Here is a 19024-nt window from a genome sequence, read left to right as displayed (position 1 = left end):
TTTCCTATGATGTTCAAAGAATAAAAGACAGTATGTTTTATTTGTCTGAAGTTAATGTGTACTTTGTAATACACATCTCTATACTGTACTCAACAAAACTATAAAGCTTTATGAAAAGAATCAAGTACCAGTAAACCCATGATTTTACTGTTTTTGAAGCATTTGTCACAAATACACAAAAGTCATTTCTTTCACACACTATGTTTGTTGCTTGATTTTCTCTTCTGTCTGTGTCAAGTTTTATAAAAAGAAATCAGGAATTGGTCAGAGGGTAGACAATAATGAATGACAAAGTAAACAGATGATGTCACACTGAATGTAAAACCGATTGGAGAGAAATAAGGAACATTGTTCCATTGTGTAATCATGATCTGTGACACAATCTAACAAATGAGCTACTAATTGCCTTACGAAGTGGAGTGACTCATTGCCTCTTTCTCCAATGTAAATGGAGCACAAGCAGATACGTCAAACATAGAGTATTGCTAAGTGTCACCTTCCATAACAGAACCTCCAATGTATACATTTCTCCCTCCTCTCTTTTACTGTCACTCTGAGGAGTATCATTACAGAAGCTGATTAATTGCTGTCAGTAATGCAGTGAAAGCTGCTAAGTGTGTCCTCTGTTATGACACCTGTGTTAAAGCTTTTAATCCGATTTGTTAATACTACACCTGCTTCCCTTGCATATCTATTCCTGTGTCAGTTGGATGATGCTAAAACAGTTTATGTCAAGCCCTATTGACTGATAAAACTCTATTTATTACATTATTAAGATACACCTTTAAAAAACAACAGGCAGTGTAAGGATGTTGTGTGATTTACTTTAGTTCATAAACAGCTTGTAAAATTTTGGTTTCCATTGTAAACCCATTTGAACACATTTATAAAAAAAGGTCCTCTGAAATCCTGACTGTGTCTCCAGTCACTCTGCAGTTAGACATACTTCTTTTGTGGCAATGTTAAACTGCAAATTTTAAAATACAACTACTTAACTTGAAAAGTTAAAGGCCTCAGCTTATGAGCATTTCTAATGCTCCTGAATACAAATGTTTATTGTGCTATAAAAGATATTTGTGACTGACATCAACTGATCAACTATTTTTTTTTTCTGAATTTTGTAAGATCTGAAAGTACTTTAAGATATTGTTAAATTAGATTTGTAGAGTATTTTGTCAACTTATTACCAGGCAATGAGGGTTGTTCATTATAAATTTGAAATAAAAAACATATCACAATATTTCAACTCTGATATTAAACTTTTTCTGTCAGAGCACATTATAGAAATAAAAGAATTCTTATTCATTTATTTTTTTAATATTTTAAACTTTGAATGCACAGATATTCTCAAAATCGGAAAACGTAAGCTAAAAAAGGGAGGGAAAAATATGAACACGAATACACAGTGCAGGGCTTTGATGAAAGCAAATATAGGCATAAACAGGATGTAAAGAAATCATTATCTTTTTTTCTTATCTTTTTTGTTTTACATTTATGAATAAAAACGTGGCTAGTAATATATGATGGTAATAATATAAATAATTTTCCAGGTATCATTCCAATGCCAGATGCTATAGCCAACAAATTGCCCTTGAGACAATGCATGAAATCATATTAGTCCAACAGATATCGAGTGTATTAAGTAAAGCCATTCTTAAAACCTGTCTTTGCAGGATAACAGCAATAGACGACAATTTGAAGATTCTTTTTACTAGTTAATATAGATATTATATAATAGTAGCATATCAATATATAATAGTCAATATGAAGAGACCACGTTTTGTCCCAGCAGACGTTCTCTCCAAATTATTCAATAAAATCAAAATATAATGCTAGAGTAGTTACGTTAGTGACGTTTTGGTCACATGATGTTCAACGACCCGCTCTCACATTTTTGTCTCATTGTTCAACTCTTTCTGGAGATCAGATCTTTTGAACCCATCCTGTCTGCATTACTTTTAAGCGTTAGCTGTTATCTGTCATTCCGATTATGAACAATATACACACAATTACCTTTAATTACACAAAATACGTCATTGTGGTTTTTACCTAATTTAGTTTTACTTCAGCTGAAGATGTGTCGTGATTTTTCCAGGGTGGCTGGCACACCCACTTAAGAGTCGTTCAGACTGAACGAATCGTTTCGTATCCCACACTGTAACTGTTGCAGCTGCCCGGAAAGCTAGTTTTAGACGACTGGCTAGCCGTAGCCAGGGCAATAACAGTGGTTTGTTGACCAGTCAATGTATTTAGTAACGGCATTATTAAAATTAGAAGGGTCCCATCCAGAGAAACAGCAGCGAGCAGAGAAAGTTTACGAGAAGTGACTGGTAGGTGGTAACATTTTGTTCCTTCGCTTGCTTTCAACAGTGTGTCAGACAGTTGGGCGAATCCTCAGCGATAGCTAACAAGACACACAGTTTTATCAACTGACGACAGATATCTGTGTTATATCTAAAGAAACGCTACACTGACGAAGTTAGAGGACTCTCTACAATCTTAATGACAACCTCTAGTGCGTCAGCAGATACGCAGGGTGGCTTCTATTGTTTGGTCAACGATATTATGTTTAAGTGGCGTTGTAGAGGTCCTTTCAAACATTTTTTGTGTTTGTTTGGGCATGTAAAATGGGTAATAGACAACAGTTTCAGTTATTCTGTGAAATATCCCTCGTCCCATGGGCCTCAGGAAACTGTAATAACGCTGAACAGTCTTCCTCTATATATTATAACTGTTACTACAATGTTTAAGACGCCGTTAATATCATATGAGTGGGGCGAATAACAGTAGGACCAGTGTTATCTGTAGTTCAGCAGGGTGAGGTCAACAGTAGTCTGGGATGTTCTGGTTGTACAGAGTCTTTTCAAGCCTTATACCACACAGTGGCGCTGCTGTATAGTGATGCATGGACTATATTAGCCTGATTAGTAATTACTGAAACATACGTGAAGTGAGTGTATGGAGAAAGGACCACCCACTACAATACTGCTAACATCAGTCATCACCTAAACGGTTACTTTATAGTCATCCAGAATGTGTCATATAAACAGCACATACTCACTCCCCCTTTCTAACCACTTCACATAAGTAGCGACAAAATTACTTGGATACCTTGGATTTTAAAATAGTTTAGGGTTACAGGTTGAAACAGCACTGCATTTTACTGAAACACATTAATAACAGTTCAGAATTAATGACAGCTATTCACCGTAGTCTTCAAACATTAGACATCTCACTGTGGGGTGCTGAGGATATCCATGGAGAAGACAGGGCAACTCGGTCTGCAGGGTCACCAGTTCAAGTCCTGTCTCAGACCATGTCTGGAAATCGGGCTGGTAGCCAGAGAAGTGTTAGTTCATATCATAGACACTGTTGTGTTTGTGTTTTGGCTTTGTGTGTGTGTGTGTGTGTGTGTGTGTGTGTGTGTGTGTGTGTGTGTGTGTGTGTGTGTGTGTGTCATGTACTAATAACGGATTGAAATGATCCTACTTCTCCTGAAGGTTGGCTGAGTATTCTGCATAGCTAGACAGGAGCAGATGCTTCAGTTTTATTTAAATGTTAACTTTTTGAAGTGGGCTTTCAATAAATGTTGCATCGAGTGTGCCGTGTCGCTGTGTTTATACTAAGAATGATTTTTGTGTTTCAGATAAGAGATGGAAGGAGATGACTGCAGTATTCCTCCAGATTCATCGGATGATCACTCACAAAGAGGAAGTGTTGCTTCCTCTGCAACACTTTCCCGTGGTGAGTTGGAGTAAACTAGAATCACTTTGCACTACAAAGTTTGATTTTCTGTATTTACTTGTTCATTACATTTTGCTTGTCTGTGTTCCCACAGCTCAAGATGTGCTCATATACCTGTTTGGTGACAGTGCAGTACACTTAACAGTGGAAGGGCTCAGCAGTGTCACTGTGCAGGAGTTAGGTCGCAGTGTTCGTGAGGCTCTTAACGTTCCTGAGTCTGCACAGGATGTGTTTGCCTTCTGGCTTTGTTCTCCACTGCTCGGTAAAATCTTTTTTTTCCTCCCACTTCTTACTCTTATTCATAAAAGCTGCCACACTTCATCTTTGAGTGCTATTATGTCACAGTGTTGGTGTGTGTGTGTAGATGCTTATTTCTCTTGGAAATATCCTAATCTGACTCTGAAATTTTGAGGAGTACTTTAGAAACTAGTTTTTTTTTTGTGCCTGATGCTTGTCAGTTAATGTTCCTTCAAAAGATCTAAGGCCTTCAGAGGGTCACTGACTTTAAAGTCTTTTTTTCAGGATTAAAGAGTCACAGAGTTACTCTGACTTTAGCCTTGAAAAATAAAGACTTTTAATTTCATCACCCTGTGAATAAAAGCCTTTAGTTTCAGGACCCTGTAGCCCTTAAAAGGTAAAGCTTTTGATGTAATGATCCTCTAAAAGCCTTAGATCTTTTGGAGAAGTTTGAACCTCGATCCCCCATCCAAAGTGCACCAGAGAGGCACCTTTTTTCTGCACCTGTTCTGTGCCCCAGCAGCACCCCATGCTTTTGTCTTTTATTTTGACAAGTGAGTAAATGTGTCTGGATGCCTGAACAAGCTTCAATGATTCAGACAGAGTACTGCACTACTGGTGTTTTGAATATTTTGTACATGCAAGTTCAATTATGTATGTTTAAGTAGGTTTGGGTTCACAAAAAAGAAGTTCTGACAAGTTTCCATCAAACCATTAACTGCTTTGACCTTGTGGCTTCAGCTTTTTACTTTTTAAGTTAATGCTGCTTCACTTTAATGTTAGCAGCAGCAGCAATTCCATATGGAGAAACAAGGCAAGAATGAGAGCAGGAAAATAGACACATTGTTTACTTCACTGTGTAACCTGTGCCTCCTCTACACTCCTCAGATTTACAGTTAAAGGCAAGGCACCAACCGTACAAACTGTGTCGGCAGTGGCAGGACTTGCTGTATCGCTTCACTCTGGCCTCAGAGGAAGACATTTCACAAGGTAGGAGTTTGGCCTGTGTGCTCTTAAGAAACATTCTCCCCTTATTCTAAACAAGTATTTGAAGACTTGTTTTTTCAACTCAAAAGCCAGCTGGAAAAACACAGTTTATTTGTATACAGTCAACCATGTTTTTATTCAAAGTTTTTGTAGGAGCACTTATGCTCAACAAAGACAGGAAAAAGGTGGCAGCAATGGGGTCAGAGGCAATGAACAGAAGAATCATCACTTGAAGGGATGTACCCAACAGAGGGAGTAAGAATGAAAAGAGTGTTCTCAAAATAAAAAAGTCTCTGTAGGTTGATTCACATAATTACACACTAGAATATTTATTACCTCCGCCAAGGAGGTTATGTTTTTGGAAGAATGTAGCTAACAGATCTTGATGAAATTTTCAGGAAATGTTCAAAATGGGATAAGGAAGATGTGATTCAATTTTGGAGGTGATTTGGATCACCGTCTGGATCCAAGTTTTTTTTTTTACAGGATTCTTTATCATTGTGAGATAGGGCTGTTTTCACCATATGTGTATATAACTTCACGATAAATGGTCGGATTGCTTTGCAAAACAAGACAAGACAAGGTCACCATCATTTCTGACAGATGTAAAAGTATGATTCAGATCCTGGCAATACTCTGGATACTAAGATCTGGAATATGACATATGTACTGTCATCACAATGTGCTTGGCGGAGGTCTGCACTCTCTGAGTGCTTTTCTAGTTGTCAATGCAATCAGAAAGACAAATTTGACCGGTTGAACTTAAAGCTCAACCGTTACCTTGTCTTTAAAAGGGGTTATCGTGCTTTTTCTCTGGTAGCCCTGAAGTAGCTTTACATGATTTATAACTAAAAAAAAAAAAAAAATTGTCTTTCTTCTGTCACTGGTGTTTTAGAAAACCAGTATTTCAGCCTCTGTCTGAAATGCTTCATTTTAGCTCCCTGCCCCACAGACAAGGGATGCACCAATCCAACTTTTCTGGTTCCGTTACCGATGCCCAGGCTTTGGGTATTGACTGTTACTGATCCGATACCAGTGTTTGATAATAATAATGATAATAATAATTAATGCCCTACTGTGGTGTAAGACTGGTAATGTTTTAGGTAAAACGCAAAAAAATGAGTATATGGGCATTCCTGAAGTTGATATTTATTTAAACTATGAAATACTTAAATGTTTACTATCAGTGTGGTAAAAAAAAAAACATGCCTCAGAATTTGCAGAATAAATATTCAATTATAACATTTTTTACCCTGTAGACTGGAAATTTAGTAAAAAAAAAAAAAAAAGAAAGTGCATCAGAGGTAACATTCCAAATCGAGTATCCAGGAGCCCCGGTTTAAAAAAAGGGAAAAGCTGGTTGCCTGGATCCACACCATGGATCATCGACTCCTTCCCAACAATACTGATCCAGCTTTTGGTGTTTGAAGCCCGTTCCTTCAACTTGTCATAAATCGGTTAGTAGATCATTATGTGATGACCTCATCACTCAGCAAGTCGCAGGAAGACCTCAAGATGATGCTGTAATTTTTTTTTGAGAACAGACTGGGATTTCTACAACTTATGACTATGCATGGGTTTGAAAATCTGCACATTTAGTATTGACATCAAGTGACCTCCACACATAAAATACGCCAACTGGTTAAACTAAAACACTCATGTTCCATTGATTCACTCATTGGTGTGAATTATGGTTAATTAATAGCTGCGTTCAGTGATATTTATCAGTTAAATTATTCATGATAAAGTTAAGGTTGGGACAGTAAATATGCTTTCTGACTCCTTTCAGTAACCTGCTTTCTTAAATGCTCTGTGTGTCTCTGTATGCCAAGCACAGTATGTTTCTCTCTGCAGCAGCTCCCTGTGGATTTGTAGCTTATTTATGTGTTGTTGGTGCTTAGTAGCTCACTCAGTGCAAATACAATTTAAAGTGCTGCGAGGTTTCTTCAGAATGAATTTTAAGGAAACAGAGAGTTTGAGTGTTGAGCAGTGTACACCTGTGGCTGAACAAGCAAAGGGAAAGAAGAAGAGTGGTGGAAATCAAACCACGATCTGTGAAGAGGAACAGCTCAGGGGCAGAGAGGGTGTTTAGTGTCTCTGCATTTTTGTGAAAGTTGCCAAGTAATTTTGCAGAGCTGAGCAGTGACCACGGAAGATTAAACAACATGACATGTTAATCCTCTGCAGATGATATGGTGTTCACAGTCTGGCATTTTAAATCTTTTAGATTTCATCAATATTGTCCCAAGGCAGATTTAGAAAGGGTCAGAGTCAGCAACAGGATGACAGATCCTGTTCAGAAAATCCAAAATATAAAAGTATATAGTGTATTTTAAATGAAAAGCGCTGTCCCATTAGGCAGTATTTTTGTTGCAAATCTTCACTAGTAGTGGATAATTTAAAAGGAAGCTGAAGCTATCAACACAAGGAGGATTTATTAAACATTTTTTGTTTCAGTCTTTTTAAAAAGATACAGTAATTTATTTTCAAAGCAAAAGTTAAAAAAGGAATGAGCATTTTTCTTGTGTGAAGTTTGACTACAAATCTTCGTATTTTGGACTAATTGTTTAGTGAAAACAGCAGATTGAGATGAAACGAGAAACAGCCTTTTCTCTTTGATACTGGTACATATGTCCAGAATTTGACTCCTCTTTCAAATTTTTCCAAAGTTGTTATGCACATCTTTAAAGCAAATAGAGAGAGACATACAAGTAAAAATAATAACGCTGCTTTTGTGGTTGATGTGGCTTCACAGATTTTAACATTTTCCATCGGACAAGCAGAATGATGGACTCAATAAATGATTTGCTGAATGTGTTTAGGGATAAAACTTCCTGTTTAGTTTACTTGGAGGAGCCACAGATAAAGTGAGTCGGACATGAGGTGTCAGACACTGACTCACGCTGGTGTTGTTTGTCATGACTTTGACCAGCCCACACAAGCTTATATGTGGAGCTGAACCTCTTTTCAGAAGGACAGGTAATGGTCTGCAAAGTGCATCAAAATAAAAAATAAAAGCCCAGTGACAGCTTTCCAGTTAGAAAACCAACAAAAAAACATTGCATAATCCATCATATGTTGTGTTTTGATCTGGGAGAGAGTGAGGGTTTCCTCCCACACTGCAGAAAAGGACAATAAACTGTAGCAGAGTGGGTTTGAGGGGGCTCGACTGGCACATTCCCCCATCTCTGCTACAGTGTTCGTCTCAATGCTCTCACTCCTCCACTATGGGCTGAATCCCACTCAGTGACAATTGGACAAAATGTAAAAAAGGATGATCACCTGTCTCTGATGCATTATTGTCTCCTGCTTTTTCCTCAGATGAACCATATCTCCAGTTCCGCAGAAATGTGTTTTATCCCAAATCCAAAGAGCTTCAGGTAACAAGAACTTTTATTTACTTAGATTCATGTGAATTATGTAAACTCCTTACATTTAAGTTTGTCTTGACTCCAAAATCCTGAAGTAGCTCAAATTAAGAAATTGGGTTAAAAACAAGAATACTCAAACTGACTCTGAGCCAAGGTCATAACAGTTTTGGATTTGTCATTATAGTTTAGTTTTAGTTAGTTTTGACATTTTTTTTCCATTACAGTTTAGTTTTAATTAGTTTTAGATCGGGCATTATAATTTTTATTTAGTTTTGATTTTTGCAACAAGGCTTAGTTTTAGTTTAGTTTCAGTTTAGTTTTATTTTTTTTTATACCTTATTTGTCAGGTGCAGGATTCAAAAAGGTCAGAGTAAATATTTTGTAATATTGTTTATTTTCAAGTCCAACATAGTGCTCACTGCTCAGTCAATGCTGATACTGCTCTGTTGGCTGCTGCCTTAAACACAGGAAAATAATATAAACTTAATATAAAAATATAAACATAAATTATGTAAAACAATAAAATATGAGCTTTAATAATTAGAAACTTGGACTCTGTAACAATAAAGTCAGACTCACATGCAATCAAACTATTACAGATGCTCTGATTCATTGCTCCTCTACGTTTTGTCGCTGCACAGCGCACAGCCAGTCAGTGCAGTAAACAAGCATGTCCCAGTACGTCACTATGATGGTGCCGTACGGCACTGACAACTGCCGAAAACTGTCTTAAAATTGGTTGGGAAAATGTGTCAGATTAATTTAAATTCTAAAGGCTATTAACATTGTCAGAAACTATAACTAAGGGAATTTTGTCTATAATTTTAGTTAGTTTGAGTTAGTTTTATGAACACACGATACAGTTATAGTTTACTTATCGTTTTTGTTTTCTTTTCTAGTTTTTATTAGTTTTAGTTGACTGCAATGTATTTTAAATTTTAGTTTTCGTTTTTAGTTTCGTTTTAGTTAACTATTATAACCTTGCTCTGAGCTACAACTGTTCCTGTTCCTATCCTGAGCAGTTAGATGATGAGGGAGTGCTGCGACTTCTGTACGAAGAAGCCAGGAGTAACATCCTCACTGGTCGATACCCCTGTGACCCTGAGCACTGGACGGACCTTGGAGCCTTGTCCCTCGCTCTTGACGAGGGGACTGGTTTGGATGACGCACAATTTACCACTACTGTAAGGTTAGTGAGAAATTCTGGCTCAAAGACACTTTCGATGGAATCCAGGTTGTTGGTTCTAAATGCTTTGTTAAAAAACTACAGATGGTTGTACTTGAAGCAATAGTTCAACATTTCAGAAAAAAAGTCATAATTGTTTTCACACCAAAGGAGAGGCTTGATACCACAGCACAGGAGAATTAAAACTTGGAGTAGAATAATCGCTGGAACAGGAAAAAGCCAACTTGGCTCCATCCAAAGGAAACAAAATCTGCCCACCAGCTCCTCCAAAGCTTAGTTAACTTTTAATCTTTTAGATAAATTAAGTTTAATCATTGATGTGTTGCCATTTCACTACCTCAGAGTGATGACTACAAGAGACTAGTCCAGTATGCCTGAAAGTATACCAGAAAACAACAGCCCCTAAAAGCAGAACTTGGAATTGTTCCTCCTCAGATTGAGTCCAGATCATTGGCTGTATATTAATATGGACAGCATGCCTCCGTCTCATCCACTTGGAAACTGTTTCCAAAATACCACCTCAATGGAAATGACGAATTGAGCTAGTGGAGCCAAGTATAAAGGGATACACTGCAAAAACTGGAATCTAAGCAAGTGTCCATGCCTGATTTCTATCAGGATCTGTCTTACAAGAGTCGATATGAGCCACAAACTGACAATTCCAAAAATGTCTTATTTCAAAATATTACGTGACACCTGAATTGATTCATAAAAAAACAAGAAATGTGCAAATGGGGTCAGACAATGTCAAACATTATCAACAAGTAAATTTTTCCCCCATTGGTATTTTTTTAAAATTAGTTTCAAGCAAGGCTTCATTTTTTTCTTTTAACATCTTGAAATATGACCTCATTCTGGCTGATATTAAGTTTAAGAACATTTTTACTAAAAAGAAGACATAAATATTTGGTTGGATTTCAGTTTTTGCAGTATGACACACACACACACATTAAACCTCCAAATAAAATCTTAAAGCTCCCTCAGAAAAAATCAGTTCCTAACAAAAAAGCTTTCTGTGTTGATTCAAAGTAAACACTCCTGGGGCCTGTACTACGAAGCTGGATTAAGTCATCCAGGATAACTCTGAGACAACTCGCTGATCTTCACCGGATCTCCGTTATCCAGATCTGCTGTACTACGAGGCTCGTTTTCAACTCAATAAGTGAATCTGGCTGGGATTTGTGCGCGCACACATAAAATGGGCGTGGTTAGTGGCCCTGGAGCATTTTCCACAATGAAGAAGAGAGCAGCCTACTTTACAGCGTAGGAGCAGCAAATAATCCTGCAAAAATACAAGGAGTACCGCAGTATTATCCAGGCCAGTAGCAACACGACTGCGGCCGCGAGAAGCCGGAGGGATTGCTGGCGAAAAATTGCCGACTCTGTGAATGCGTAAATTTCCAAAATGCTGATATTAATAGACCTATCTCATCATGTGATGACACGGTCAGTTAGGTCCTTATTCATTCATGTTGTCAGTCAGTATGTGTGTGATCAGTTGTCAGATCAGAATCATATCTGACCTCGGACGGGGGAGCAAATAAAAAATAAATATAAAAACATCCTTCAAAGTGGTCAGTTTGAAAGATACCATTTGCACACATTTCTACTTTTCCCTGACAGTGTCTCAGTTATGATGATCAGTAAGATATTGTTTGTTCACAGCCAATAAGAAAAATGTTGGGCCAAAAAGACACGGAGTGGTCCCGCGCCGGAGGACTTTACTCCGGCTGAGTAAATTGGTGACTGGGGGTCTTTCATGCCCGCCCGACAGAACTGATTGGTCGGCGGTCTGTCACACCCCGTGAGCTCTTATCCTGGAACTTAACCTGCTCCGAACCAGGTTTGGCGTTCAGCATCAGTTACCGGGGCAACGTGTCTGGATAAAAAGAGATCCACATTTGTAGTACGGAAAACCCGAAACTTATCCAGGCAGTTACCTCTCTAAGAGCGCGGTCACACTCGCCATCCAAACCGTGCCGTGCTTAAGCACGATTGCCCCCTGCAGCACTGTTCCCCCACTGGAGAGTACGGCCAGCGGTCACACTACCCCTATGTCAACTAGACTTTAGCAGGTATCACACACACGCACAGCCCGCCTACGTCATCATGAAGTGTCTGTTTACATGAAGCATGATCATATCAGAGTCGGCACAATGAGACACAGAGAGCACTGCTACAACTTTAGAGACTTTTGGACTTATAGTGAGTTGTTTTCGCCCGACACAGCCCTCTAACACCCCGCTTTGTTTAAAATGATTGTCGAGAGATGCGCTCGCGGCGATCATACGTAATGGATCGCACCCGCTGTCCGTGTGCTTGTGCATGAAGTAAACCGTGCCGAAGCCCACCTCTCCGAAGTGTGCCAAAGCACAGAAGCGAATCGTGCTTGGGCACAGCACAGTTGGGGTCACACTGGCCATTCCAAACGTGCTTTACGGCTGAAACATGCTTAGGCACGGCACGATTGGCCAGTGTGACCGCGTCCTAAGAGCTAATCCAGCTTCGCAGTACAGGCCCCTGGTTAGAGGAACTTGGAAGGCTTTTGTGTCATGTTTTGCTAATCCAGCAGGACCTGTATTTTCAACAGAGCTGTCTAACATGTCTATTTTTTAACATCAGTTAACTACTTAAAACAAAAGCTTGACATGAAAGTAAACTCACTCACATATTATCTCAATAACATTTAACCCCCAAGACAGAAAGATTGTTCAAAAATTATTTTTGATTTTGGCTTCACTTCAAGGAGCTGTTGTGTCATCCTTGTTTTTACACAGTCACAGTCTAGAGAGGAAATGAGAGTGGTATCACATAACCCCCTAAGGCTTTGTTGAGAAAGTTTGTCGGCCCATTTTCTTGGATTTTCATTATTTTAAAATGTCATTCACTTAAATGAAGTTTATTCTGAGAGTTTGTGTTGAAGCTTTTACCAAAAGAACTGTTGTGTTGGAGTTGAATACACTGGTGTTAACTGATAAAGTGAGGCGGCTCCAGGCCGTTTCTTGGTCAGACGGTCACGACTTTGCTGATGAGAACACTTTGTCTTCATTTTTTCTGTCTTGACCTTCTGTTTTTGGCTCCAAGCTGGACTGTCTCTGGGCAGCATTTTGTGAAGTTCACATTTGGCCTGGTTTTAGATCACTTTCTGAGAAAATGAAGAACCGAGTAACGACCAGCGCTGCTCATTTTGTTACACTGTCAGAGGCTGCAGCTTTATGTGCCACAGAGAATAAGTGCCATGAAAAAAAAAAAAACAACAAAACATGTAAGTCAACAACATTCTGTAAAGTGCAGCTCACAGACTGAGCAGCTTAAGATACTTTGACACAATCAGCGAACACGAGCTGCAATTTGATGAAAATCCACAGGCATTGTGAAAAAAGGTCAACAGTGCCTCTTGGGTTTGATGGGGCTTTGTTTTTTAAATCTGGATAACATTCACACTGTGTCACAGCAGTGTCTTCAGACTGATTGATGGTTGGAAAGTGTCAAGGGCCAGAAGGGGTGAGATGACATTTTGATTGTTGTGGGATCATCATGTAAATGTGTGTCTTTTGACTGTTTTGAAGCCTCTTAAGACCTGATTATGATTGAGGGTTTGGAATAACCGGTGCTAGACAGGGCCTCTTTAACACTGATGTGAAAAACTGAGCTTAGTTACTATTCTCCTTTTGTGTAAACTCCTGACAGGATGTCCACTGATTCTAGTGAAAACATTAATCAGAGAAACTTCCTTTGTTTCTGAACACGATGTTTGATAGATGTGAAATACAAACAGATGAAAACGGTAGGATGTCCCAACAAAAAACAAAATTACTCCCTTCTCTCTTTGCAGTTCAACACACGAGAGTCGCTTGTGAAGCAGCATTCTGGAGCTACATACAAACAGATGTATTAAAAACTGTCATTTTTTTAATGGGATCTGTGGAAACTCATGTTGATACCAGTTGTAATTGAGTCCTCTGACTATGAGTCTGAACATAATGGACTAAATGCATTATGCACTCTCATCTGCTTCCCACAGAGAGAAGAAACTGTCCTCTTTTGTGCCGGCACATGTTGCCATGGGGAGCGGAGGATTGTTCTCTACACTGAGAGGGAAATCGAGTCGTCAGGCGGGGCTGGAGCAGAACCTCTTGGAGGCGTACAGAAAGATCAGCACATCTGCTGGAAACGCTCCTGAGCCCACACAGCTCCTACACCAGTACCTCAACACATGTCACACGCTGCCTTATTACGGGTAAAGCTGTTGTAATGAGTCATTTATACTGTTTTGGCTCTTTGTTGATATAACTTTGAGTTAACATTTACTTCATCAACAGGTGTGCTTTCTTCATGGGAGAGATTGACAAACCAGTGCAGGGGATTCTCCAGAGGGGGAAACGTAAAGCTGTCAATGTTGGAATCTGCCTGGATGGAGTCTATGTGATGGACGTCAAAGAAAAGGTGAGCACTAAATTATATCTCACTGGCTTCTGTCATATATACGCACTCAAGTGAATTCTTTATATCCATAAAATTCCCCAAAATGCCCAATGTTGTACAAAGAAGATAGTGGGCCGGAGGAAGGTGAATGAGGAAGGAAGGAAGGTGAGTCTAAGGAGGCAGGACACGGCATCAAAAACATGTTGCCGCCGTTATCTTCAAAAGGAGTGTTTTATTCAACCTCAGATGTTTCATTCTGCTAAAAAGGGTTTTCTGAGTTCGTACAAGCCACATGGTATAACTAGAAAAACACTCAGAGAGCACAGACCACCACCAAGCATATTGTGATTGTCAACAACACTTTAGTCCTACTTTAATGTTATACTCCCTTTCAGCAGACTGTCTGCTACAATTTGGTGTTAGCTGCAGGTTTGTACGATAATTTGTACCTGACAGTGTTGAAAGTTATGATGACCCAGTACATGTTTCATATTCCAGATCTTAGTATCCAGAATATTGCCAGGATCTGGATCCTACTTTTACACCTGTCAGAAATTATGGTGACCTTGTCTTGTTTTGTTTTGCAAGGAAATCCAACAATTTATGGTGGAGTTAAATACTCATATGGTGAAAACAGCCCTATCTCACAATGATAAAGAATCCTTTAAAAAAGTCCTGGATCCAGACGGTGATCCAGATCACCTCCAAAATTTAATCTCTTTTTCCTTATCTTATTTTGAACATTTCCTGAGAATTTCATCAAGACCCATTGGTTAGTTTTTGAGTGATGTTGTTCACAGACAAACTCTCCCAAAAAACACAACGTCCGTGGCAGAGGTAATTATCATCACCCCCAGCCACTCACTGACTCACTCAATTTTCTCAGATATTTCTGCAGCACTCTCACATGGGCTCTCCTGACTTGCAGAAATGTTATGAAGCCGGTGGCAGAACTTTATACACATATTCAAAATTGGGTGAAAATTTCACAAGCACATGTTAATACAGCAATTTCTGTGACGTAGCCTGGCTAATGGTAGAAATAATGACAGCCATCATGCACACAGGAGGAATGATGAAATGATCATATTTTATCCGACATCTCATTTTCTTGCAGCATGTGCTGCTTGGCCTGCGCTTCAATGAGCTTTCCTGGGACCACAGCTATCCTGAGGAGGAGGGCGACTCACACATTCTGTGGCTGGAGTTTGATGGAGAGGAAGATGGTACTCCTGTAAACAAGCTTCTAAAGATCTACTCTAAACAGGTGAAGAATATTGGTGAAAACATATTTTTGTACATCATTATATACATTTACATCTGTATGGTTGTCATTCATCAGTAAGCGTGTACACTCAGTACACTGAGCCCTGGTACTGCTAAATATGCCATAATGTGTTGGTTGACGATCTTGCCACACCTGTTGACTCTACCTGCTTCAACACTCTCAGACAGAAAGAGGGGCTATATTTCTATGTGAAGCACCAGGTGTTTTTGAGCCCTTTAAGGTCAGGTGCTGCTGGGGGCTGTTTGCCCTCAGAGCAACACTTGATACTGGAGTTGGATCCAAATGAATTGGAAATATGCTGTCGCGCTCACAGTGCCCATGTGATCCTCCATTAATGATCGGGAGGTGGAAAAAAAGAGTGTCAGCCAGCAGATAGTGCAGGGATGTTACATAACAGTTGTGGTTGCAACACATAATATCACAGGGCCCTAATCCAAAGGCAATGTGACTTTTCACGGCCTGTATGTCACTAATGGAACTTCAAAAGAAAGGTGCTTACTGCCCGCCATCAGGCTTAATCCTTTGTGTTTTCTATCTGATAGGCGGAGCTGATGAGCGGCTTCATTGAGTTCTGCGTAGAGCTTAAGTCTGCGTCAGAAGGTGGAGCTGCAGCTGAAATGGATGGTGAGATGAGTTCCCAGCAGTCTGCTGGGCAGGACGGCAGCAGCAGGAATGGTCGTGGAGGACGGCGTGGGATGCTGCGCAGGCAGAGCAGTGTTCTGTGCAGTCGAGTTCACTCACTGAACACAATCAGCTATGTGGACAATGGTGAGTCTGAAGGTGGCAGAAGAATATTTTAGAAAAAAATCTAGAGTCTGAAGTATGTTGAACAAACTTTGATTCACTTATTGAATCTCATAGCTGTACAAAGAAAAGACATTGAGCTAAGTTTTCTTTAGATTTCAAGGACACTAACACAAGCAGATTTGAGCCTGAAAAAATGACTTCTGAATTGTAGATCATGAAAATAACAAATTTCAGAGTCCAGGTTGTGAGACTTTGATAATTTTCACATCTTGGTATTATCTGTAATTGGATTTCTTTTCATGTTTGTCTTTCAGGTAAAGAAATTAAACGCTTAAAGCCAAAAAGAGCTGCATCCTTCTTCGCCCGACAGCCATCTACAGCCGCCTACTCTGCCGTGCAGGTGACAGAGAGCCTGGAGCAGGGTTAAACTCCCGGATCAGCTCATGCCTCTCAAAGACCAAACCTGAACAATGTACACTGAGTCTGAACAGAAGAGACTTTTATAAGAGTGCAACATTTAACTGATAATATATGAACATGCAAAGGACCAAGCGAGGGATCTTAGTATGAGTGTCAGTATTTATCTTTCTGAAGTTATGTAAATTTAGAGAGTACAGTAATGTGAAAAACAAAGTGATCTACTAAGAGCAATGCTTACAAGGTTAAACTGAAGTAGGATATTTATGAGTTTGGCCTTACATAAAGAACATATCACATTCTGTGGCTGCATATAATGGACCTGCTACATTAGTATCACACAAGCCTTAGAAATAATGTTAAACCTTACAGCAGCTGTCTGGAGCTGTGTTAAACCTTATGAGGGTACAACCATGGCTTACAGCTCAACATCAACATCATCACAGCACATCTCTTTTTACTCTGACATGAAACAGTGAGGAAGTCCTCCTGAAGTGAGTTCGAATAACCACAGGCTCTTCAGTCAGCATGACAGACACTTTCAGGGGACGTTCTGAGGGCTTGCTCAATTAATTCTGCTTTCTCAAACTGCCAGTGCCTTGTTCTCATGAAGACATTTTAAAAGCGTACTGGTAGAGACGTTAAGTAGCGGCGGTTACTGATTATAAAGACCATATGGGAGCAGATTTTCTGTGTTGTGGAAGTTTCTTGTAAGTACATGTTTTTCAAGACTTTGATATGGTTCGTACTTTCAACCAGTTATTGTAAGCAGATTGTGCAGGGGCTAATCCCATTTTCTTATTTGTAAAAACAAAATAGCATTGATGTAATCCAACCATGTACACAGCTTCCTAATGTTGTAGCTTAAATTCACTTTCAAAGTTTTCATCTGTGGGCAGCATTAAAAGATTTTCACTATTTAGACAACTGCATAAGAGTAAAAAACACCATGACCACAAGGTTAAAGGAAATGAATCATGTGAAAATCTGTATCCTTAACCATAACTGCATCCCAATATGCTGTTTTTCATCCAACATATTCATCAGTGCACCATGCAGCGTTTCTTACGGAGCTATTGCTAACTTGTAGAGGCCTAAAGAGCAAAATAAAACCATTTCAATAGGTACTTCTTACATAAGACAGATTGTAACAGGAGAAAACCTTCTGTGTACTCACGCTCTCATAAAAATATATCAGACTTCTGCCTCCATAGTTCAGCAATCATGGCAGATAATAGTTGAAAGAAAATGGGAATACTTACTCAGAGTTGTGGCTGTCTCTCACTGCTTTGCACAAATAAGAATATTGAAATACCACTAAAAAAACGAACACGGATCATGTAACTTGAAGATGACTATGTGCTTGGTGCATGCTGTAATAATCGTATCATAAAGAGCATCTAAATTGGATGTTTTAATCTTAGTGTGTACACCAAAGCAAGCCCATGTAACATGCTGCAACACAGTGTGCTACCTAACTGGCTCAGAGGCAGAACTCAGTTTCCAGGAGTCCTCCAGGTGTCCCTGTGAACTCCGCCTTGAAGCAGGTCACAGGATCACCTCAATAATAACCACGACAGAAGGTGTATATCTTTATAAATCTGCCTTTGCTTGAACACGGTATGGAGATGTGCAGGCGTATATTTCTCCTGATTCCTCTGAGCATGCAAACAGAATGTTTTTACCTTTCTACACTTCATGTTGTTATAAATCAGCTACTGTCTGTAATCTTACTGCAGCAGTTCAGTATATTGTTGCTAACTAACACTATGCATGTCACATTGTAGAATAGGCATTCCAACTGACTACACATCATGTGATGCTGCACTATTAATACACTGTTTATACGTCTTTTACACCTGCAGATGTTCTTCTATTGTTTGTTGGCTTAATGAGAATATTTTTACTTTCATTTTCATATACTTCAAACCCAAGAATGAAGTGAAGTAATAGGTCATATTAAACATTAAGTGCCTTTTTGTTTGTATGGAGTTAGTGTCTGAGTGACTATTCTTGCTTGGAAACAAGAAATTCTTTTTCATTGCTATTATTAAAAAAAACAAAACTCTTTTTTGATATATTCCCTTTGTTTATAAGCAGATAATGCATTACACTGTTCCTTTCTGATGTGAGTGTGTTCCACTGAAAAACTACTCTGGGCTGCTGTTGAATAGTATGACTTGGTTCCTCTCAGTAAAGTGGTCATTTCTGCCTTCATTCAAATATGGCTAATGTGTTTTTTTTTAAGTAAACACAAGGAGTCACTATCAGGGTATCAGGTAATTTTATCAGGGCAGGAGGGTTTTCTTTATCAATCTATGATTCAAACATTAAACCCAGTCTACTTAGCTGAAGACAACCTTTTTCTGAAACTCTGTCTGTAAATGTTTTTACAGTGAAAGACCTTGAAAGTGTTAACATCGTACCCATGGGACTAAAGCAGTTTTCTGTATTACTATTGTAGATTCAATGTCTGAATATTAAAGGATGATGTCCCAACGTCTATTGATGCGCTTGCCTTTGTTATTCCTTCCTTAGAAACTGGTAAGGTCAAACCTTGAAAGGAATTCTGACTTGGTCTGTGACTAATAGCTTTTTAAAATCTATAGTCAATCACATATC

The 19024-nt window shown here is 39.1% G+C and overlaps 1 protein-coding gene across 1 annotated transcript; it reads left to right on the top strand.

Annotated features, from left to right (window-relative positions):
* Window positions 1-2143: 2143 nt before the first annotated feature.
* On the top strand, window positions 2144-18901 carry frmd8 (FERM domain containing 8). Its single transcript, XM_074672893.1, has 11 exons — window positions 2144-2330; window positions 3647-3744; window positions 3839-4006; window positions 4870-4971; window positions 8290-8348; window positions 9362-9528; window positions 13550-13765; window positions 13848-13971; window positions 15068-15217; window positions 15781-16006; window positions 16300-18901. Exons 2-11 carry the CDS (start codon window positions 3654-3656, stop codon window positions 16410-16412), a joined length of 1416 nt encoding a protein of 471 aa, XP_074528994.1. The 5' UTR covers window positions 2144-2330; window positions 3647-3653; the 3' UTR covers window positions 16413-18901.
* Window positions 18902-19024: the final 123 nt, after the last annotated feature.

Source organism: Halichoeres trimaculatus, unplaced genomic scaffold (genome assembly GCF_033239565.1).
Source record: "Halichoeres trimaculatus isolate MK-OKI-2021-1 unplaced genomic scaffold, fHalTri1.1 fHalTri1_scaffold_6, whole genome shotgun sequence".
Lineage (NCBI taxonomy): Eukaryota > Metazoa > Chordata > Actinopteri > Labriformes > Labridae > Halichoeres > Halichoeres trimaculatus.
This window is presented reverse-complemented; position numbering and strand designations above follow the sequence as displayed.